The sequence below is a fragment of the Zophobas morio genome, unplaced genomic scaffold, assembly GCF_036711695.1.
Source record: "Zophobas morio isolate AGI-343-1 ecotype UQ-CSIRO unplaced genomic scaffold, CSIRO_AGI_Zmor_V1 ptg000011l, whole genome shotgun sequence".
Lineage (NCBI taxonomy): Eukaryota > Metazoa > Arthropoda > Insecta > Coleoptera > Tenebrionidae > Zophobas > Zophobas morio.
This window is the reverse complement of record NW_026972116.1, coordinates 16799529-16824696: the sequence shown is the minus strand read 5'-3', so window position 1 is coordinate 16824696 and position 25168 is coordinate 16799529. Positions and strand designations below refer to the sequence as shown.

The 25168-nt window shown below is 35.8% G+C and overlaps 1 protein-coding gene across 2 annotated transcripts; it reads right to left on the bottom strand.

The window, feature by feature from the left end:
• Window positions 1–4412: 4412 nt before the first annotated feature.
• Window positions 4413–25168, bottom strand: LOC135127057 (exportin-7). 2 transcript variants are annotated; one of them, XM_064053364.1, is made up of 13 exons: window positions 25003–25168; window positions 24435–24842; window positions 14948–15640; window positions 8173–8560; window positions 7807–8122; window positions 7276–7568; window positions 7070–7229; window positions 6770–6960; window positions 6497–6708; window positions 6231–6393; window positions 5267–5344; window positions 4897–5215; window positions 4413–4846 (listed from the first exon to the last, which is right to left on the bottom strand). In XM_064053364.1, exons 1-13 carry the CDS (start codon window positions 25015–25017, stop codon window positions 4747–4749), a joined length of 3336 nt encoding a protein of 1111 aa, XP_063909434.1. In that variant the 5' UTR covers window positions 25018–25168; the 3' UTR covers window positions 4413–4746. The 2 variants fall into 2 exon arrangements, with proteins under 2 accessions (XP_063909434.1, XP_063909435.1); XM_064053365.1 differs by having other exon boundaries at window positions 6255–6393.

Genomic DNA, 25168 nt, shown 5'->3' with positions numbered 1-25168 from the left:
TGTACCTATGCCTCAACTAAATCCAATTCAAGTATGTTCTTTCAGTCCCGAATATTTAATCGAGTAATATTACAGAGAATCCGTGATTACTTATATATATATATCTTAAGAAGGAATCTTAAAATGACAAGAATTGATAGAGACAAGAGGGGATCGAGAGAACAAGAGCTGCTAACTTTTTCTAACTAACGGTACTTCTACTACGATATTTCTCGCAATGTTTTTTCTCGATAGGCTGACTTTTCAGCTATTTTTCTTAATCAGTCAAGATGTTTACAGATGAAGTGTTCTATAAATTCGTCAAAATTCTATTTTTGGATCTCTGTTTGACAACGAAATTGTCTACAGAGTAATGCTCTTCTCGGACAAAATGTTATAGACTTTTCTTGCCACTTTCTCAAAAGATTTTTTTCTGACGTTAACTTAATTCACCTTGAAGTCTAAACTTATTCACTTTTCTCGTTTTTGATGTCACTTCCGATTTCGATTCCTGCATTCCCAATTGTGTTTATTGGGTATTTTTTCTTTCTTCAAAAACTGAATTTTAAAATGTCACTTCACTTTTGTATGTCATTTCCAAACCTCACCTGAGATACACTTCCAAAGCTAAATTATAAAATATTATAAAACTGAATATCAAGGGCACGGATTCATAAATCACAAGTGCAGGAGTGTGTAATTTTACATTGTGGTGACCAAGTTTGACTTAAAATTTCGCGCTGAAAAAAAACCCGGCGTGAAATCACATTTGAATAGTTTGAATTTGAAAAAAAAAAAAATCAAGAAAATCGTTAAACATAGGCAACCATGTGCAAGTTTAGTTCTTTTCTGGTAATTGGTAGCTCTCCTAAGGAATTTCTGGGTAGTATCTAATGAGAGGGTTGGTGTGAGAAGCACGCGGTAAGCTGGCTAGGTTGAGTTTAGTTGGTTTGGTAGTAAAAAAAAGAAGGAAACCTTTGTTTAACGAAAATTGATCGTAACGACGACAACGCCAATTTTCGACCGACGCGAACACGTGGTGTAATTTGTTTTACCGTTTGTAAATTCACAGTCCATGTCAGAATTTTAATCGTTAACTAGTTCCAACACAATTTAATAGTCCGGAGTTTGTTTAGATAAAGCACTTGCTACGAGATTTCATGAAATTCACTCATAGTTTGATTATCAAATTAGGAATAAGGTTTCTGGATGCTTATACTAAGCGTTACATTACAACACTTTTTAATTCCGCACACAAGATTGCTAATAATTCATTAAAGGCACTTAAATTAACCTAACGTTGTCCCTCTTATCAATCATATCATCATCGAGACATATTTTCTCACAACGTTGGAAGTTATACCACCGAGACGCGGGATCCATTTTGGGTTTATTTGTCATGTGTTTTGTTTGGGATAAGCTGAGTACAGTTCACGATATAAGCTCTCAAAGCTAATTGTTTTAAGTAACCAGTCTCTTGGATCAGGGCATAATTTAACATAATGTAAATTCTTTGTTTGAATCGTTGATAAAGTGTGGAATAATTTAACATCATGTAAATTCATTGTTTGAATTGTTGATCAAGTGTGGCAAATCTTAAACCTATGTAATTCTGTTAGCTTTGCAACTTTTCACCTCATGCGATTTTTCTAAATATATCTCGCAATTTTAGTCTCAGTAATTTTCTATGTTGTATAATTTAAATTGGACGTAAATTTTCTAAATTTTCATGCTCTGCAGTTCCTAACCTCACGTAACTTTTTATCTGCACAAGTTTTACTTCACACCAGATTGTTTTTTTTTTGTTTTATAAATTTTTACTAGTCTTTTTTTCATGTAAATATTTTGTTGATTAATCAATCTTTCCATCATATAAATTGTCTGATGTTCAATCTAAATCTCAGATAAGAATTCTTTGCTGTTTAAAATTTCGCGAGAGTGTATGGCGAATTTAAATGTTGTTTATTGCTTTTTTGAAACTTTAACACTTGTTCAAGTGTAGTTTAATATCAGAGTTATAGAAAGTGAACATTTACATGGAACTGAGGTAAATAACACCGAAACACGTGGCAGAAGCGGAGTGCGCGGTTCCTTATCGAGCTGACGGTCGCGCCATCTGCACAAAAGGATGCAGAAGTCAGGGGAGCGATCGAGATGATGTGACGCTGTCAGCTTATGTATAGCCGTGCTTTCCAACCACGAGTTTGCGACCGTAACGGCCTGTTAACGCGGCACGTTTCTTCGTTAGATAGAGGGGTGCTGGCCGGCATGTACTTGCCGATAGAATAGAATCACTCGTGGGTGGGAGAACAGCTACAACCAGGAGCCCCAAACTCAGCTTGTGCTACAACGCCCCCTTTTGACTAATTTTGTATTAAAATTTTGTTCTCTTGTTGACTGCCGTAATTTTAAATTTCTAAGATAACTTCTGTATTTACATTCAGTTACCTTAATTCAGATTTTTCTTTGTTTAATATTGAATTTGTGATACTAAAATATTTGGATTGATTCAGAACGTTTAATCTGATTTCATTCAAAGTTAGGCCAGTTTTTTTTTGTCAGTGAGGAATAAACGTTTTGTGTCCTCCATATATTTTCTGTTTTATTTACGGGTACTTTTCCAACCTTGGGGTCCACACTTTGCATCTGAACGCATTCCGCCACAAAAAAAAAACAACGTAGGTTCCATTTTGTTAGACGATCACAGCTAAGGTCAAATTTTTGAATTTCTCGCGGACTTTCAATTTTTTTTCCACATGTCAATTTAAGGCGAGATGGATAAGATGTCGTTATCACTGGGGGGCATAAACGTATAAATTCTAATTAATGATTCGCAATGTTTCTGATTACCTTAAAGTTTGCAAGATTTCAGAGCATTCGGTTTTGCATTTTCAAAGTTAAATTGTAAAATGTGGCTCCGCAATTTTTTTCTCAACATCTAGATGCCTAGGGTAAACGTTGAACACGGATTCATAAACCAGAACATTTTATTCGACAAAATTTTGTGATGACGATATCAGTTTTTTGCGAGGGGATAAACGGATACATTTTTAATGACGATATTTAAACTTAAAAGCACGACTATACATCTAAAATCTGACATCAATCAGTCCGGTAGTTTTGAAGATTATCTGGACCAAACGGTAGAAAGATAAACAAAAACGGGAGACCTATTGTTTCGTACTCTATAGGTCATGCACGTCCATAAAACATGAAACTAGATGTCGGATGGACATTATTACACTCCTTCCTCAGCTTACGCTCGGGACGTAACTATAATAAAACTCAATTTAACCAAACGGGTTCTACCAGTGTATAAACTGGTAGAATATATACGATTATATTGAACAGGTTACAAATCCTAAAGATTCTATGTCGTACAATACAATTCAGTGCACGAAAACTACTAATTATAATTACTTAAATTTAATAGATTGTCGGACTTTTTAACAAAAACGTATCCATCTTTTAGAAACAACCAAAATTCAATTAGCAACACTGTACGAAAATCGCAATTTTCAACAACAAACAAAAAAATCTCGAACGATTGACCGATTTTATACAAATAAAAACCGTCCGTAATTTGTGAAAAAAGGGAATCAGCTTGGTTCAGTTCACATTAAAGTACACATGTCGCCTGTTTGTCACACAAGCATAACGTAGTTTTAACACACAAAAGCACAAAAAATGAAATTATTAGACAATCTTGCAATAAAACACTGTTATCTTTCAATCGCAATACTGGTGCTTTTTTTAATTTTTGACAAACGTTGATATAAAATTTCATATTCCTACATGACAAGCATGTGATGTCAACAAATGGTACACACAAGATAACTCACACCACACAAAAATAGATTTATTTGTAAAAAATTATAAATTACGGAAAGATAGGGCGAGACTAGGTAATTAAGCTTTAACATACAACAAAACAGTGTTTTAAGAAGTATACAAAAATAATTGCCCACTTAACGTTGACTATTGTCCGATCATCACTTATTTTTATGGTTTAAATCGAATTTTTCACTCTCAAAACCATCTGCCCCTTTTAGTTGTTACAGATACCAATATTTCCGAATTAAAGCCAACTTGTTCCACTAGTCCGCCTTGCCCCACTTTCCCCTATATTCTTTTTTTTTATCTTGTGAGTCACGTCAAATACTTTTGGTGTTATCAAAAATATATCAGATATTAAAAAGTGGTGAGCGGTAGCCATCATATTTTTTGGACTCTAGTTTTGTATATTGCTCAACCTGTCATCAAACTAGCTTTTACAGTATACCAGTGTTTTAAGACCTTTTCAAGTGCAGTTATCAACCGGTGTAAAAACTTGTTTTTACAAATAAGAATGAAGTTTCTTCTTAAAGAACTTCCAAACGGCGAAGTTCCAAAACTGTGGTCTTAATTAGAACGGGAAATCAATATACAGGTAATAGTTATTTAAAATTTAATCAGCCTGCTTTAGATTCTCTATTGTAAATAAAGTCATTAGTACTGAAAAGTACACCAGCACTGATAATCTTTCGTAGATATCCAATGCATTTATTTTTCTTGTATTACCACATGGTACACAATTAAAAAAGTTCTCAAACAAGCATCTACTTCACTCATAATTCGTTCAAAACAAGTATACGGAGTCGTCGCTCTAACAACAATAATTTAACAAAAATAAATGCAATGTGTACCTAATGTAACAACCAATTAGTATTTTTCACAGTACATAAAAACAGCACACTGTTGATCTGACAGTTGCATCTTTCACATTCACTATGATGTCATCATATCACTAGCAGACGACGTATTTACATTGGGCCCTTTTAAAGAGTCATTAATATCTCGCCGAAACAATGACAAATTCTGCGTAAACCTGCGGAAATAAAAATTAATCCATAATTTTAAAACCGGCGCCGAACTTACTTATCCCTATTTTTCGTTAACAAATTTCTTTCTATTCCGTCCATCAGGTTTTCGAACCACTGAGCCATAGCCGCCTGCTTGTCAGGCGGCTGACTCCTGATTATATTCTCCCGCATTTGATTAAAATATTCTTCGTTTAGAAGGATAAGTCCTAGAAGCGGTCGCGACATCGACCACTGGTTTCGACAGTCCTCAAACATGATCACATTCAATACAGTGCTCAAAATCTGCTGAAGAATTTCCGGGTGCATTTCGAGTACTTTTAGGAACATATCACTGTTGGGCGCCATACCCACTCTCTGTTTCTTACCCGGGTAAACTGGGGCATACGAAAAAATGCAAATTTACCTTCTAGAGAACATCGACTCACCTTTCTGCGTCAGCTGTTTAAACAGGTAGGTTACTATGTGATCCAGCGTAGCACAGCAGCCGGTACACACCATTGTATCTATAATCGCTCCAAAAATTACTTTGATGGCAAACTTGTCGCACACCAACTCCACTCACACAGTTCAAGCTCAACCAATCACAACTGCACTACATCGATCATTCCCGAACCGCTACCAACTACACTACATTCGGTTAAATCGAATTCCTTGCATGTATGTGAAGCGTGTGTCACACCAACACAAAACCTCAAAACTTCGGTTTCGTTTAATCAGCTCGTTTTGTTAAGTCAAAGCACAACCACAGCCAATATCATGTCAAGTCGTTCTTGACTGCACAACCGTTCCTCTACAATCAAAAAAGCTCATGCGCAGCAACAAACATTCTTCACATACTATCAGCGAATGAACACGTGATCCATTCTACTAGTTTTCCAACTATATGAGTTTTGTACAGTCAGAGACATGACAGCTGCAGACCCAAACAATTCTTCAAAAATAAAAAGAAAACAAAAACCATAGAAAAAGACAAACAAAACTACAATCTAATTCTAAAAAAATATTCCACGGCCAGGTATTTCAACAACCCGGGTCTGATTTTAAACGAAACTTTGTCAGTGAATTCAATAATCAGTCTACAATTATAGGGTTTTCACCCAAGGAAGTCGCTCAAATTCCGCTAGTCCTTATCAGGTCAAGTTGCACAAATAAATCTTCAAGTTACATAATAGATATTGCAACTGACCAAGGTTAGATATTGCAGCGGTACTTCAAGTTTTACTCTATTATAGTTATATACCAGGACAACTAGAAAAGTTGTCGACCCATGGTGGCGTTGGTTTGACAGTTTCGTTCGAAAAGCAACTTCGCATTTTGAAAACCCTATTGTGGTTGTGATAGCTAAGTGACAAAGTTTTGTGTAAAGCTGTGTCCCTGATCCGTACAGACCTGTATAGTGATTCAGTTGCCCACCTAAGGCAGTTAGACCCTCGGATATCGAGGAGAGGATGTATAAAAATACTTGCGGCCCCAGTGTCGATAAGAAACTCATGTGATCCTGTGCCAGGCACTCCAGCAGTACGTAGTAAGTCTGCGACAACTTTGGGTAGTCCTGTATACAGTGATTAATGCAATTATGCACGTCACATCATAAACGTAATACACCGCGTTGATTTCTGGTCGGTTTTCGACTTTTACGATGAATTTTTACTCACCAGTAGATCCGACTGTGGTATCGACAGTAACAATTTTACGAAAGTGTTAAGAGCATTGTCCAAAGTTTCGTCACCGTATAGTCGAAACACACCAAAGTTTACGTAACTACCACACAAAGCCGCCTTGAGCATAGAAAAGCATATTGATATCCCTTTCAGTTTTAATGGATACGTTTGATCTTTTGGTACTTCTACGTTTAATATCCTACTACCTAGAAACGAAATTGTTTCTTAGCAACCGATAACTATCAATTAAATAAATGCGGAACTTACCGTAACTACAAATAATTTTACTGGCTTCCCTAAACAATAAGATTCCATTTGGTGACGATACATCGAAGTGGAGCCTTTGTGATCGATTTTGAACTAATTCGGCAAAAAGCTTTAATACAGGAGTAGTCACCTGAGGATCGTGGTACCACAATTCTATCGCCCTCAGTAAAACTGGAGTATAACTTGGATATCTAACAGGGTTAAGGATAAAAAACGAAAGCCGAACAAACAAATGTTACGTTTTTTAACACATATTTCAGAAACAGCTACATAACCTACTTTTGTTTATAAAAAGGATACATCCAGTCAAAAAGCATCATATACGACGTCTTTGTATTAAAAGAAAACGCCAACCCTCTAAGATCCCTAGCCAGGCCAATCAAAGCCTTCTTTGCGTCCTCTTGGGTGAACATCGGCCCGTCGGCCGAAGTCAACATGGAACCAATATTTTCAAATGATGCTGCAAACAACTATTAGATTTTATCAAAACCGTATCTTTAAGTCACCGGTGAGAGGCAGCATGAAGGTGTGAAATCGATCTTCATCTTCTCCCAAATCCACCATAAGCAACCGTCCCAGCGAAGTATAAAACATAGATCTACACCTCATTTCCGTGACCACAACGGAATTTCCCAAAAACGGGAAATGTTCACTAGTGTGATTATTTAACATAAATTGAACTTCTTCGAGTTTGACTAGCTTTCTTACGCAGCTGTAACCAACCGAGAGATCGTTGAGAAGTTGCAACGTCTTGCTGATTATTTGTTCGCTGCGACCCCAATACTTTAGATTTGTTATTCTAAAAGAGATTTTTTTAGTTGATAGTACGCTCAACTGTGTGATTTCAGAACTACTTCGATTTTACAGTGGGCTTCTATGAATAGTTTGTCAATGAATTTAAAAAAATAATAATAATCATACTATTTTCGTATATGTACCAATAATAATAAAAATATATATATATATTAAAATACAAAAATAGTGTCAATGCGAGCCTCACTGCAAAATCGAAATAATTATGTGAAAATTTGTCATACATTTTCCTAATAAAAACACTCAGAACGGTCGCTTCGTCATTCAGTCCTAACACTTCCGACAGTCTTCTATAAACTTTCGAATTTTTTTGCACTTGATCACCGACGTAAATTTTCCTAAACTGTTCGAAGAAACTCAGCATGGCCAACTCCAGCTTCTCGCATCCGCCCTGTGCTAACCTAGAATCGGTCAAGTTCATCAACTGCAACACCCTACACACTAATTCCCCGTCCATGGTGTCATGTTCTTCGTTGCTGTTGAAGGAAACGCGGCCTCCTATCGCCGAGCCGATGATGTAAACCAACCACGTTAACCTACCTAAAAACACATTCTCTGTCAAGCCAAATCCCCGAATCCCGACGAACTACCTTCTTGTACGGTTATCTCGACGTGCTGCGTTGGACTGACGACTCCGCTCGACCTGGGAATTGCCATCAGCTCTTGGTAATTTCTAGCGGCCTGATCGAACAATTGTACTAACAACGTGCAAGTTTTTTGGTATTCGCATCTACCAATCACAGACAGTTGCTCGAGTTGTTGCTGCACCATCCCTAAATCTTCGAGAGGATCTTCGAGGTTTTCTTGTACCACCACGGCAACAGACTCCAATCGAGAAGTAATGTACGCGTTCGTTACTTCCGGCGTGTAAGTTTCTAGTAAATGGGGTTCTGTAGCTTTGACGTACGGAACGGAGGCTACCATCCTTTGCCACAGACTCAGCAAGTAATGGACGCTATTTGGAGCGAACTGCCACATCTAAATGGGATACGTTTTGGAAATCATTTTTGAATTTACAGGTGTCGTGGTGAGTGCTGGTTCTAAGTCAAGTTCTTAGCGGTAACATTCAGGGACGGACTTTCCCGTAATTCCACGAATAAAATTACATTAGTCATTCGTTTGAGGTTTATGTAAATGAAGTTTGCTCGAACAAAAATATACGAATATGTAACGTGAGTAATTCACAAATATGCTTTCGTGTTCCCTCAAGGGAGAACTTCACCACTATTGAAATCGTGCTTTCAGAAAATTTTTACGTGTAAAATTTCACAATAATCAGTCCAATGGTTTTGAAAATTATCTGCCCAAGAAAATCGCCAACAAACGATAAACAGACAAAAACGGAGACATACTTTTTCATTTCCTAGGAAAACATGAAATTAGTGCACTTTTCAAGAGCACTACTTCCCGAGAGTCAGTGTATTAAAGTTATTGAAAACTAATCAATTTCAAAAACACTGAACTTCCAAACTGAACAGTTCAATTTTCAAAGAGCAGCAAAAAAAGCAATTCGGAAATTGTAAATATCAACTCATATCCAAAACTTTACCTAAAAATTGTTAAATTTTATTAACATTAACTTCGATAAATTTTGTGATACTGGCTGAACCAGATGAATAAACTATGAAAATTGCCCGAAGGTAATTTTTTTGTTTTTAGAGAATAAGTTAAAATAAAGATATGTAATGTTAAAGTAAATGTAGAGAAGCGTGCTATACGTATGTTTCAAATGAGTTTCTCCTTTACAAAATTTTGTGATGACTTCAACATTTTTGCGAGGACACGTACATCAATTTGGACAAGTGCAATGTAATACTGATAATAACAATATTGTATTCGCAAATTTTCGGAAACATTGAGTGAGACGTTCCTGAGTTAATCAATAACATACTCATTCTAGGACTACTTTTTTTATCAAATTTTGATTCTTAATCGAAAAACCGCTTTGCCGTCAGCATTTACATAAAAATCTTCAACAAACATATAAAATAGAACCAATGAGATATGATTGTAAACGCCACCCCTTTTCTCGTGGTCAATGAAATGATTTATTAAGGTGGAGCTTGTGCGAATGGGAGGAGCATAAGTAACATTGCTTTTTAAATATACTTCTCACTTCTGTTATGTATACTTAACACCAGCTTATTATTTTCTAGACACTTTGTTTACAATTTCTATCTATTTCCTCATTACTGGTTTAACAGATTTGTCTGAGATTCCAATAAGATAATACAGTTCTCATTAATTAACAATATTAATAAAAGTAGTTACTAAAATCAAGAGTGGGGTGGGTGGGCGGGGCTATTTCTTGCTTACAAAACTATGTAGAAAAAAAGGTAAGGTTAGCTCCGCCCACCTCTTTTCTCCATTTCACTGACTTAATATTCTATTTACTATAAAATAAGAATTGAATTCAGGTTTGACAAGCGGTAGAATTGAAGATTTAAATCAAAGTCAAAAGTGGTAATATTCCGTTTTTATAACTTATTTTATTGGTTCGGAGACGGAAGTTGATTTTATATTCGCAAATAATAGAATCTAGAATTACTTGTTTTTATCAAATTTTTATTCTTATTCGAAAAACCGCTTTGCCGTCAGCATTTACATAGAAATATTTAAAAATCATATAAAGTAGAACCAATGAGGTATGATTGTAAACGCGGCCCCTCTTCTCCTGGTCAATGAAATGATTTATTAAGGTGGAGCTTGTGCGAGTGGGAGGAGCATCAGTAACATTGCTTTTTAAATATAATTCTCACTTCTGTTATGTTTATTTAACACCAGCTTAATATTTTCTGGATCCGTTGTTTACAATTTTTATCTATTTCCTCACCATTGGTTTAACAGATTTGTCCGAGATTCCAATAAGATAATATAGTTGTCATTAATTAACAATATTAAGAGTAGTTACTAGAATCAAAAGTGAGACGGGTGGGAGGGGCTATTCTTGCTTACAAGACTATGTAACAAAAAAGATAAATTTAACTCCGCCCACCTCCTTTCTCCATTTCACTAACTTAATATTTTATTCACTGCAAAATAAAAATAGAACTCTGGTTTGACAAACGGTGGAATCAAATATTTAAATCATAGTCAAAAGTAGCCCCACCCACCCACCCCTTCTCCGTTTTCGTAGCTTATTTGATTAGCTGGGACAAGGAAGTTGGATTTTATATTGACAAATAATCGAAAACTACTTTTTTTATCACATTTTGATTCTTCGAAAAATCGCTTGTATTTACATAGAAATATTCAAAAATCATATGAAGTTGAACCAATAATGTATAATAATTGTAAACGCCGCCCCTCTTCTCCTGGTTAATGAAATGATTTATTAAGGTGTAGCTTGTGCGAGTGGGAGGAGCATCAGTAACATTGCTTTTTAAATATACATAATTCTCACCTCTGTTATGTTTATTTAACGCCAGCTTATTATTTTTTGGATACTTTTACAATTTTTAACTATTTTCTCATCACTGGTGTAACAGATTTCTCTAAGATTCGAACAAGATAATACAGTTGTCATTAATTAACAATTTTAAGAGTAATTATTAGAATCAAGAGTGGGGCGGGAGGGCGGGGATATTTCTTGCTTACAAGACTATGTAGAAAAAAGTAAACTTAGCTCCGCCCACCTCCTTTCTCCATTTCACTGACTTAATATTTTTATTACTGTAAAATAGGAATTGAATTATGGTTTGACAAGCGATACAATCACAGATTTAAATCAAAGTCAAAAGTGGCCCCACCCACCCACCCCTACTCCGTTTTCATAACTTATTTTATTGGCTCGGACACGGAAGTTGGATTTTATATCGCAAATAATCGAAATTAGAACTATTTTTTTTTTATCAAATTTTGACTCTTATTCGAAAAACCGCTTTGCCATCAGCATTTACATTGAAATATTTAATAATTACATATATAAAGTAGAACCAATGAGGTCTTGTAAACGCCGCCCCTCTTCTACTGGTCAATGAAATGATTTATTAAGGCGGAGATTGTGCGAGTGGGAGGAGAATCAGTAACACTGATTTTTTAAATATAATCCTCATTTCTGTTATGTTTATTTAACACCAGCTTATTATTTTCTGCATACTTTGTTTACAATTTTTATCTATTTCCTCACCAGTGGTTTGGCAGATTTGTCTGAGATTCCAATAACCAATAAGATAATATAATTGTCATTAATTAATAATATTAATAGTAATCATTAGAATCAAGAGTAGGGCGGGTGGGCGGGGCTATTTCTTGCTTACAAGACTATGTAGAAAAAAGTAAACTTAGGTCCGCCCACCTCCTTTCTCCATTTCACTGACTTAATATTTTTATTACTGTGAAATAGGAATTGAATTATGGTTTGACAAATGATACAATCACAGATTTAAATCAAAGTCAAAAGTGACCCCACCCACCCACCCCTACTCCGTTTTCAGAACTTATTTTATTGGCTCGGACACAGAAGTTGGATTTTATATCGACAAATAATCGGAATTAGAACTACTTTTTTTTATCAAATTTTGACTCTTATTCGAAAAACCGCTTTGCCATCAGCATTTACATTGAAATATTTAATAATTACATATATAAAGTAGAACCAATGAGGTCTTGTAAACGCCGCCCCTCTTCTACTGGTCAATGAAATGATTTATTAAGGCGGAGCTTGTGCGAGTGGGAGGAGAATCAGTAACATTGATTTTTAAATATAATTCTCATTTCTGTTATGTTTAACACCAGCTTATTATTTTCTGCATACTTTGTTTACAATTTTTATCTATTTCCTCACCAGTGGTTTGGCAGATTTGTCTGAGATTCCAATAACCAATAAGATAATATAATTGTCATTAATTAATAATATTAAGAGTAGTCATTAAATCAAGAATAGGGCGGGTGGGCGGGGCTATTTCTTGCTTACAAGGCTATGTAGAAAAAAGTAAACTTAGCTCCGTCCACCTCCTTTCTCCATTTCACTGACTTAATATTTTTATCACTGTAAAATAGGAATTGAATTATGGTTTGACAAGCGATACAATCACAGGTTTTAAATCAAAGTCAAAAGTGACCCCACCCACCCACTCCTACTCCGTTTTCAGAACTTATTTTATTGGTTCGGACACGGAAGTTGGATTTTATATCGACAAATAATCGAAATTAGAACTACTTTTTTTATCAAATTTTGACTCTTATTCGAAAAACCGCTTTGCCGTCAGCATTTACATTGAAATATTTAATAATTACATATATAAAGTAGAACCAATGAGGTCTTGTAAACGCCGCCCCTCTTCTCCTGGTCAATGAAATGATTTATTAAGGCGGAGCTTGTGCGAGTGGGAGGAGAATCAGTAACATTGATTTTTAAATATAATTCTCACTTCTGTTATGTTTATTTAACACCAGCTGCATACTTTGTTTACAATTTTTATCTATTTCCTCACCAGTGGTTTGGCAGATTTGTCTGAGATTCCAATAACCAATAAGATAATATAATTGTCATTAATTAATAATATTAAGAGTAGTCATTAGAATCAAGAGTAGGGCGGGTGGGCGGGGCTATTTCTTGCTTACAAGACTATGTAGAAAAAAGTAAACTTAGCTCCGCCCACCTCCTTTCTCCATTTCACTGACTTAATATTTTATTTACTGTAACAGAGAGTAATTTTGAATTCTGGTTTGACAAGCGGTAGAATCAAACATTTAAATCAAAGACTGAAAATTTTCAGGTGGTCGTCATCAATTTTTTGAGAGGGAATAAACCAATAAATTTTGATTAACAATTTACCATCATTATGATAATCTTAAAACGTTTGCAAAATTTCAGAACATTCGGTTTTGCAGTTTCAAAGTTAAATTGCAAAATTATATTAGTTATAAAATTTTGATTTTTTTTTCCAAAAATCTGGATGGTTAGGGTGAAACCTCAACACGAATTCATACATCACAAGTGCAAGATAAAATATATTATCAATTTTGGAGATGACATCATCATATTGGTGGTGCGAAATTTGGTTTTACCATCTACATGATATTCCTAATGTACATACAAAATTTGACAACAAACGCTCCAGTAGTTTCGGAGATTATCTACCTAATAAAAATCTGGAGACTGCAGACAGACAGACAGACAGACGGAAACGGGAGACGTATTTCTTCGTAGTCTAGGGGTCATGAAACGTCGAGAAAACATAAAAGTAGGAGTCGGCCGATGGACTCGACTATAATATTTTCTTAGCTTACGGTCAGAACATAAAAACACGGTTTAGTGGCTTATAAAGTACGGTATTCAAAATTTATATAGCACCGAGTTCCCACGCTGAAATTGAATTTAAAGTATGGCGTTCATCATTTCATGAAGTACGTCATTTAAAATGTACAAACTATGCCGTTCAGAATGTACACAGTACGGCGTCCGCCATTTATAAGGTGCGGCCTTCAGAATGTACAAAGTACAAAGTATAGAGTTTGTGGTTCGTCACTTATAAAGTATTGCGCTCAGAATTTACAAAGTAGGATGTCCGTTGTTTAGAAAGAACGGAGTTCAGATTTTAGAAAAAATTAAAAATACGACGTATTAAGTCGCTCATAAAGTACGACGTTCAAAACTTCTATGCATAGTATGACACTCCTCCGCTAAAAGTGAATTCATAATACGACGTCTGTGCTTCATAAATTACGGCCTTTTTCGGTCACACAATAGGCCGTTCTGAATGTAATGTCTCCGATCTCTATTTCAGCGTCCCCGCCTCCCCAGGATCGAAACAGCCCTAATTTCTTATCTTAGTCGTTGTAACTTGGTACGGAATAAAGATCGAATATTTTTAAACCGTTAACAGAGTATCATCTTTCTGTCGCATCCGCTCACAAGATAAAATACGTCCGTAATTATAAAGTACGGCGTTCGTCCACATTGCTTACCAAAATTTAAGAAATCTGGATGCCTAGGACAGAAATTCAAGGTAGATTAATAAATTACAAGTATAGAAGTATCGTATTATCATATTACAATATTTGTTAAGTTTTTGCTGTTCTCCCTTGAAAGTTTCCTTGAAATAACAAATGCTTCCCCTACATAGTCCGTCCCTGTGATGATAATTCACATATTTTATAATTACACACCCGAGTTAACCTGAATAAAACATAAAATAGACAAAAAAACCTAGGAAGTACACAATTCGTTGGCTTACTTTAATAATGGCAACAAAGGCTTAAATTTTATGAAAAGTGTATTTTAGTGTCGAATACTTTCATCTTCACACCAGTCCTACACACATAATTTTTTACATCGTACCCACAACACAATTTTTTAAAATAGAAACCACTCTTTTATTATTTTAAAGCTATATACACAGCAACTACAAAACCACTTACTTGTAAACTCTGGACAGTAAACTTCGCAATTAGCTGTATAGCTTCCGGATAATTATCCACCATAACCAGCTCTCCCAGCTGATAATTGGACTTCAGCCTCGCCAGAAGCCGACAGAACTCGTGATAATTCGCCGAGTCACTCAGCCCTTGTGGATTTTGAAGAATATGCTTAACCCCATTAACCAGGTGCGTCAGAAACTTCGCTCTCTCCGTGTTACTGAACAGAGAGCGTCTGACCGAAGCGATCTGCACGAGACACGATAGCGCTAACGACGACAGCGTGTTAGGTAAGGAATGATACAAGTCAAAAAACAACTTCAAGGTGGTAAAATCCAAAAACGCCGGCCGCCAACTGGTCGGTATTTGTACGGTGCATAAGTCGTCCGAACTTTCGTCCGTCGAAGTTCCGATGAAATCGAAAGTGAGACAGTTTTGGGCTAACCGCAGCAGCTGCGTCATTAGTCCGTGCTGGCTTTCGTCGTTGAAGTTGAGATTTTTACAGTTCTCTATGGCCGTACCGAGGAGAGTACACGAAAGACGAAATATCTCGAAGAGCTGAGTGTCGCGGAACGATGACGCGATCTTGCGGTGTTTTGTCAGGGAACGGTTCGCTTCCACTTCGGAGATTTGATTCATTTCACAGGTTAATTGGGAGAGTAGCTGCACCCCGATCATGCAGTGTTCCACGGAACCCTGAAATTAGAAAACAAGTCAAATATTATTTGTGGAAGGTGTTGTAAAATGGTGCAAAACTTTTCGTATTACTATTTCTTTTTTTACGACTATTGTGACTTAATAACATTAAAGTTTAATTAATAATTATCACTTAAAATTGTGTTTAAATTATATTTGAACACAAGATATTCCTTTCGAAAGTTGAACATTATGGTTATATTTTTTAAACGTAGACAGACACAGCTGTAAAACTGAGTAGAAGCACAAAATTGGTCGGGTCAAGTCCACTTTCAAATTTAAGGGGTGGGCGCTTCAGAGGCGTCCGTCATCGTTTCGCTGTCATAGTGAACTTTTCTAGCGTAAAGACACCTGTTTAGATTAGTGTCACTTAAGTTTGTTTCCCTGTGTTATTGAGTTATTGTTTGCGATAAAAAAAAATAATTTAAAAAATCACCCCCTTCAGAAGTGTGCATGTTACGCTACTGACTGGCAGTCCGTTGTCAGATTTAGATGACTCACCATGTTAAACTTAAAATGATTTCCACATATTTGCATTTTTTATATAAAAAATTGGTCGAAAGTTATTTCGACAGAATTTCCCTCGCTTCTGAAATACAGTCCAACAAATAATACTGCTTCTCTGAAAAATTGTAAAATTCAATTTTGCGGGATTTTACTTTTTCGTGATAACCTCTATGAAGTAAAAACAATATAGAAAGTGCTAGTCACAGTGTAATAGAAAAAAGGGTTTCATCTTCTAAAAAAAAAAACAGGTTTCACATCAAAAAAAAACATTTGGCGCCCCCGAGAAGGTTTTCCATTTTTAAAAAAGACAGTTGAGACCCCCGAGAAGGTTTCACATTCTCATAAAACACACATTTGGGGCTCTCGAGAAAATTTTACATTTTAAAAAAGACAGTTGGGACCCCCAAGCAGGTTTCACATTCTAAAAAAACATTTGGCGCCCCGAGAAGATTTTACATTTTTAAAAAAGACAATGGGGCCCCCGAGAAGGTTTCACATTCTCAAAAAATACATTTGGGGGCCCCGAGAAGGTTCCACATTAAAAAAAAGACAGGTGGTGCCCCCGAGAAGGTTTAACATTTTTAAAACAGACAGTTGGGACCCCCGAGAAGGTTTGATAGTTGGGGCTCCCGCGATGATTTTACAATTAAAAAAAAGACAATTGGGACCTTCGAGAAGATTTTACCTTCTTAAAACTATACATTTAGCCCCCGAGAAGGTTCCACATTAAAAAAAAAAGACAGGTGGCGCCCCCGAGAAGGTTTAACATTTTTAAAAAAGACAGTTGAGACCCCCGAGAAGGTTTTTCATTCTTAAAAATATACATTTAGGCCCCCGAGAAGGTTCCACATTAAAAAAAATACAGGTGGCGCCCCCGAGAAGGTTTAACATTTTTAAAAAAGACAGTTGGGGCCCTCGAGAAGGTTTGAAATTTGGGGCTCCCAAGATGATTTTACATTAAAAAAAAAGGCAATTGGTGCCCCCGAGAAGGTTTCACATTCTTAAATATATACATTTGGGGGCCCCGAGAAGGTTCCACATTAAAAAAAAGACAGGTGGCGCCTCCGAGAAGGTTTAACATTAAAAAAAAAACAGTTGGGACCCCCGAGAAGGTTTCACATTCTTAAAAATATACATTTGGGAGCTCCTAGAAGGTTCCACATTAAAAAAAAAGACATGTGGCGCCCCCGAGAAGGTTTAACATTTTTAAAAAAGACAGTTGGGACCCCCGAGAAGGTTTGACAGTTGGGGCTCCCGAGATGATCTTACATTTAAAAAAAAAAGACAATAGGGACCCTCGAGAAGGTTTCACCTTCTTATAAATATACATTTAACCCCCGAGAAGTTTCCACATTAAAAAAAAGATAGGTGGCGGCCACGAGAAGGTTTAACAGTTTTAAAAAAGACAGTTGGAACCCCCGGGAAGGTTTGACAGTTGGGGCTCCCGAGATGATCTTACATTTAAAAAAAAGACAATAGGGACCCTCGAGAATGTTTCACCTTCTTAAAAATATACATTTAGGCGCCTGAGAAGGTTCCACATTAAAAAAAAAGATAGGTGGCAGCCCCGAGAAGGTTTCACATTTTTAAAAAAGACAGTTGAGACCCCCGAGAAGGTTTTTCATTCTTCAAAATATACATTTAGGCCCCCGAGAAGGTTCCACATTAAAAAAAATACAGGTGGCGCCCCCGAGAAGGTTTAACATTTTTAAAAAAGACAGTTGGGACCCTCGAGAAGGTTTGAAATTTGGGGCTCCCAAGATGATTTTACATTAAAAAAAAAGGCAATTGGTGCCCCCGAGAAGGTTTCACATTCTTAAATATATACATTTGGGGGCCCCGAGAAGGTTCCACATTAAAAAAAAGACAGGTGGCGCCTCCGAGAAGGTTTAACATTAAAAAAAAAAACAGTTGGGACCCCCGAGAAGGTTTCACATTCTTAAAAATATACATTTGGGAGCTCCTAGAAGGTTCCACATTAAAAAAAAAGACATGTGGCGCCCCCGAGAAGGTTTAACATTTTTAAAAAAGACAGTTGGGAGCCCCGAGAAGGTTTGACAGTTGGGGCTCCCGAGATGATCTTACATTTAAAAAAAAAAGACAATAGGGACCCTCGAGAAGGTTTCACCTTCTTATAAATATACATTTAATCCCCGAGAAGTTTCCACATTAAAAAAAAGATAGGTGGCGGCCCCGAGAAGGTTTAACAGTTTTAAAAAAGACAGTTGGAACCCCCGGGAAGGTTTGACAGTTGGGGCTCCCGAGATGATCTTACATTTAAAAAAAAGACAATAGGGACCCTCGAGAATGTTTCACCTTCTTAAAAATATACATTTAGGCCCCTGAGAAGGTTCCACATTAAAAAAAAAGATAGGTGGCAGCCCCGAGAAGGTTTCACATTCTTAAAAATATACATTTGGGGGCCCCGAGAAGATTCCACATTAAAAAAAAAAGATAGGTGGCGCCCCCGAGAAGGTTAAACATTTTGAAAAAAGACAGTTGTGACCCTCGAGAAGGTTTGACATTTGGGGCTCCCGAGATGATTTTACATTTAAAAAAAGGACAAATGGGGCCCCCGAGAAGGTTTCACATTCTTAAAAATACACATTTGGGGGCCCCGAGAAAGTTCCACATTAAAAAAAAAGACAGGTGGCGCCACCGAGAAGGTTCAACATTTTTAAAAAAGACAGTTGGGACCCCCGAGAAGGTTTGACATTTGGGGCTCCCGAAATGATTTTACATTAAAAAAAAAGACGATTGGGGCCCCCGAGAAGGTTTCACATTCTTAAAAATATACATTTCGGGACCCCGAGAAGGTTCCACATTAAAAAAAAGACAGGTGGCGCCACCGGGAAGATTTAACATTTTTAAAAAAGACAGTTGGGACCCCCGAGAAGGTTTCACATTCTTAAAAATATACATTTGGGGGCCCCGAGAAGGTTCCACATAAAAAAAAAACAGGTGGCGCCTCCGAGAAGGTTTAACATTTTTAAAAAAGACAGTTGGGACCCCCGAGAAGGTTTCACATTCTTAAAAATGTACATTTGGGGGCTCCGAGAAGGTTCCACATTAAAAAAAAGACAGGTGGCGCCCCCGAGAAGGTTAAACATTTTTAAAAAAGACAGTTGGGACCCCCGAGAAGGTTTGACATTTGGGGCTCCCAAGATGATTTTACATTTAAAAAAAAGACAATTGGGGCCCCCGAGAATGTTTCACATTCTTAAAAATATACATTTGGGGGCCCCGAGAAGATTCCACATTAAAAAAAAAAGACAGGTGGCGCCCCCGAGAAGGTTTAACATTTTTAAAAAAGACAGTTGGGACCCCCGAGAAGGTTTGACAGTTGGGGCTCCCGAGATGATTTTACATTAAAAAAAAAAGACAATTGGGACCCTCGAGAAGGTTTCACCTTCTTAAAAATATACATTTAGGCCCCCGAGAAGATTCCACATTAAAAAAAAGACATTTGGCACCACCGAGATTTTACATTTTAAAAAAAGACAGTTGGAACCCCCGAGAAGGTTTTGCATTAATAAATAAAAAGGGACGTATTCTCATCTCTTCGAGAAAGTGGGGTAATTTCATCAATACAAAAATTGTTGTTACGTCATAAAGATAGACAATACACAATGCCAGAGAAAAAAAAAAAAAGAAAAAAAAAGCGAAAGGCTAACTATGGAATCGAACGTGCGACGTCTGGTCCGCATTCTTGACTCGTAAACACTAGACCACGACCGGGATGCCTTATGCTTATAGTAAACTGTTATTATATTATATTTTTGCAATAATTTGGACGGTTAGAAAAAAACTCAGATCGGATTCGTGCACCACACTTACATTGTTGTATAACAGTTAAATCAAATAACCATAGAATTCTTTGAAATGACGTTATTAAATTGTTGGTGGGGATGAGTGGGAAAATTTTAAATGGCATTTAACCATCTACACGATATTTCATTAGATATATGATGATATTAGATATACATTAATAAATACAAAATTTGAGAACAATCGATCCAGGAGTTTCGGAGATTGCGTATCTAATAAGAATGGATACAGACACCAGACAGACAGACGGAAACGACAGACTACATTTTTCGTACTCTAGGGGTCATGAAACGTCGGCAAAATATAAAAGTGGTCATTCGTCCGATTGACTCGATTACTATACTTAAAAAAAAAAAATTTTTTCGTATTTCGGGCCCCTAAGTACACATTAATTTGATACCAAATTTGCTTACGTTTATCCAATATTCCCAACATCGACCACTGAAATATTGTAATCTTTAAATTACAAAAAGTACATATATAACAAAAATTCGAATTGAATATCTCTAAATGTTTGCCCCTGGACCATAATAACGTTATTTTCTTGGAACCATCACGTCGAAATCTATGTCCCAGAATTTTTTGGCAACTTTCAAACGCAAAATTTCAATAAACTGCTATGAAAATTTCGGTTAATTTTCAACCATCTTCGAAATTTAACCAAAGACATTTTCTGATAAATGTTGGCCTTCAAAAGTAAACTTTCGTCCCACTTCTTCAATAACTCCTAACATTTTTCCAGAATCGTCCATTGAATTATACTGAAATTTTTTGGATTAAAAAAAAAAATTTTCAAAGCGAATATTTCTAAAATCTTGCCTCTGGACAATAAAAACGCTTTAGCTTTGAAAGTAGCACGTCGAAATCTATTTCCAGATTTTTTTGGTAACTTTTTCAAATGCAAAATTTTTTAATACCGCCCTCCCTCCATAAAAATTTCAGTTAATGTTCAACCATTTTTGAAACTTAACGTAAGACATTTTCTTATAGATTACCATAAACTCCTTACATTTTATCAGAATCGCCCTTTGAAATATTGCAACTTTTTGGATTTTTCAAAAATTTCGAATTTTTGGCAACTTTATCACAAGCAAAATTTTTTAATACAAACCTCCCAAAATTAGTTTCCGCCTTATTTCTTTGATAATTCCAACCATTGTTCCACAATCGCTCTTTTAAATTTTGCGATTATTTGGATTAAAAAAAAAAGATTTTCAAACTATTTCCGTCTGTCTTATCATCTGTGGTCTGTTGGCTATTTTACTAGACAAATAATCTCCGAAACTACTGGACTGCTTGTTGTGAAATTTTGTGTTTTTTAAGAAAATCGTGTAGATCATATTATGCTAACCGAAATTTTTTTGATCATCCCCACCAACAGTTTGATTTCAAAAATTTGCATAATAAAAGCTATTTAACTTTTATAAAATAACATACTCCTATAACTGTGATTTATCCATCCCCTTTTTTGGAAAAGAAGTCAAAATTTTATAACAAAATTTAAATTTTAACTTTGAAACCGAAAGAAAAATGCATAATTTGGAAAACTGTTAACTAGAAAAACCTTGTCGGTAAAAACATGGAGTGTTCCCTCAAACAATCGGTATGTAACTTTTAAACGGAACACCTGCTCCTATTCCAAATTAATTGTAAATGGTAACCCTAAATTAAATGATTTTTTCGAAGATTTTATTAAATCGAAGTTTTTAAGAACACAGCTAACTCTAGGTCCTCTTAGATACCACAGAGTAGGGAATTTTTAAATTACAAGCTGCATAATATTTAAAAAATCTAAAATCTAATCCACAAAACCGTAAACCGCCGGTCAAAACTTAGCCGTCGTCACACGCTGAACAGCACCGTGTCTGATCCAGTACATAACAAATTAAATAAGGCTGTTCACTATACTATTATAAAATTCTAACATATTATGTTATAGTTTGTTGTTACGTGCTTGAGGTGAAATTTTTTTCAACAAATGCATCAAGAAAATAGACAATGAATTCCTATTTTATAGCAACATCGTCGATACGCTCCTACACAAAAACTTAATCTGCAACTCGTTATCAAAGTATAATTACATTTAACCACGCACGTGACTTAACTTGTGACGTCATTTTAATTACTTGTATCACTTTTAGTACTACTACAAAATAATGTGTAAACCATATGCAAGTCTGACATGAGTTGCTTTTTAAAGCAACAAATGCTGGACATATTTTTTGTTAATTATTCTAATCGGAAATAACTCTAGCAAGCTATCAAATATACGGGGCACGAATTCAGGAGGACCTCAACGTTGGAGATACCTTAAGTTTGAAAAAAGGCGGCAAATCATAGTCAGCAGTGCCCGATGTTACTTATTTAAATTCAGTATTAAAATCTATTGCGTTGCTAACTGAATCATGTGTGCGAAACTTTCGAACATTAATAATATCGACAACATCATCAAATTTTAATATTGTACCATTAATACTAGCGAATAAATTGCAATATTTCATCAATTTTGATCAATTTTTTAGCTCGTGTTCAGTTGCTCGCCTAGTAAAAATTAATTTTACTCCCTTGGGAAAAAATACTGTAATTGAATCCTAAAACAAACAAAGAAAACCTGGTTTTTGTTAAGAAATAGAAAAAAGGAACACTTTTTTTAAACTGCCATTTCTTTATGTCAATTTTCAGTTATATAATTTAGTGGTGTGGTTTACACGGAATATTAAAAATTCATAAAACCATATTGCGTTTGTCATGTTACAAATTATATTTTTTTCTTCTGTCCATAAAAAATTGACTCGAAAAGTTCACTTGACCTCATTCTGACAAACAAGCGGTAAATTCAATACAGATAACACACAAGTGAATTTTTTAATTTAGTACGAAACGATGACTGGATAGAACTATAAGACAACTTAAAACATCAAAATACGGTTGACTTATCATAAGTACTATAGTATATCCAATTTAATATTACTAATAACGTTTTTTCAGTTTATTCTTCACAAACACAACAAAAAAGCAAAATAAATATTTATTAAACTACAGCTTGATATTTAACGTCATGTCTATTATTAGAACCATCAAATCGTCAAATTCATTTTCTGTATCTTTTAATTACCTAAAAATAATTCGCTTTTCTAATATTTCACGTTACTTTTTACCGTACAGAGTTAAGAACTGTACACGATGTCAAAAGACAAGTCACCCATGTAAGCATAATTATTAAGTGACAAATTATATTATTATAAAACAGAAAACACGGTAAATTCCTCGCTAACTGTTGCGAAGGTGCCTTGAGCGCTTGATAAATCAGGCATTTTTTCCTCTTAAAATGATTACTAAAACCTATGAAATCAAGTCAATTAAACGCTTTCGACGCTTCAAAGAACAATCAAATTTTGTAAAATTTCGAAATAAATGAAAACTATTACTGATAAAGTCAATCTACAAATTAAAATCTCTCTATGTTATTAAACGTGATCAATGCAAATCCAATCCTGATCATTCAGGAAACAAAAGCCACTTGAGTGGGTAATAATTTGATTTCGACAAATAACGTCACTGATAAAAATTAATTCAGATAGGGAATTTAGATAATAGTTTTGTACTTAGCCCTAAACGAAATTCGTGATTGTATTATGTAACTGCTTAAATATTTTGTGCGTTTATAATTACAAAGATAATAGGTGTCAAAAAATTTATAATAAATAGATAAATAAAATATGATAAAATCAAGACTGCACTTTTGATCATTTTCATCATTATGCGTCAACGGTAGTAAATCGTGTATTAACTTATGTTAATTAGCAACATTAACAAGCTATTCTCTATGATAATAAGTAATTATAAAATACATAAGTATACTTCAGGTGTATCTGCGTAAAAAATCAGTCTGATAAACATTGCATACTTTGGTAAAACGACTGCATTAAAGCTTTTGCAACTAAAATTTTTTATACTATTATAGAATTGGGGAGTCTGAACACGCTCACTTTTTTTGGAAGTGACACCAATTTGTTTCTTAAGGTGCCACTTTTGGAATTGAATTATGTTTCAGTTATAAAATAAAAACCACAAGTAAACTGTACAACCGTAATTTACGTGATTTTCAAAGCATAAGAAAAAATTTAAATTGTCATTTTGAATACAAAAATGTCCATCCATTAACAACAGAAACACAATACGAAATTTGACGCCAATTAGGTCATTGAATGTAAATTGCGTTTAATTTTAATAACAATAACTCAATGAATGCAACCCAGAATGAACACTGAAGCACCTCCACTGGAAAGCATATCTTTGTATTTAAACAATTGCAGTATTGCAAACAAAAAAAATAGCAATTTTAATTCTTCAGTGCTCTATTATTTAGTAACTTAGTCACGAAAGTCACTAAAATATTATTCTATCTACAATGTAGTATCTCAAAACGAGTTTCACCAAAATTAAAAAACCACTTAACCTGTAAGAACTTGCTAATATCACTGACGACATTCCTAAACACGAAATCCTCCTTGTGTGTGTCGAACCATCCCAGCTTAGTAATCCTCGCAAAAAGAGTGACCAGTGCCTGCACCACAAAGTTAGGTAGCTTTGGCCTCGTTGCCAAATAATTCAACACATAATTCCTAATATCCACTCTCTGCTGCAAGCTCAAACCTTGCGCACTCCTCGACACCAACTTGGTCAAAGTAGTGGCTGCCAGTAGCTGGGCATAGCACGAGTCCCCTCTGTCCAACAAGACCTGGCACTTGGTGAGAGCATCGGGCCCATCCTGGAACACCACTAGGGCCTTCTCTGCGTCAGCCCTAATCGCAGTGTCCTGGGACTCATAGAGCTGCTTGCACAACAGTTCCAGTTGGCGGATCTCCTGATAAAAGCAAGAACGTCAGGGGGCTCGGAGAAAATGTCGAGGGGGCGATCGGGGCCCGCATGGGGCCGCCGGGGGTGGTATTTGGAGCGGGGATGAAGGAATAGTGGTGTTGGAGTGGTGGCGCAGAGGTTCGCTGGACTTTGAAGGGGAGACTTACTTGTTCATCAGCCATTATCGCTCTCTTTCATTGGGCAAATTTGTTGGTGATTTTGCTGATAAATACAGAGATGGAAGAGGTATGATTTGCACCACTTGTATCAACTTCACACCGTTCACACTCAAAAACAACATAACGCAAATTTAACGGATCGGTGGCGCCTGAC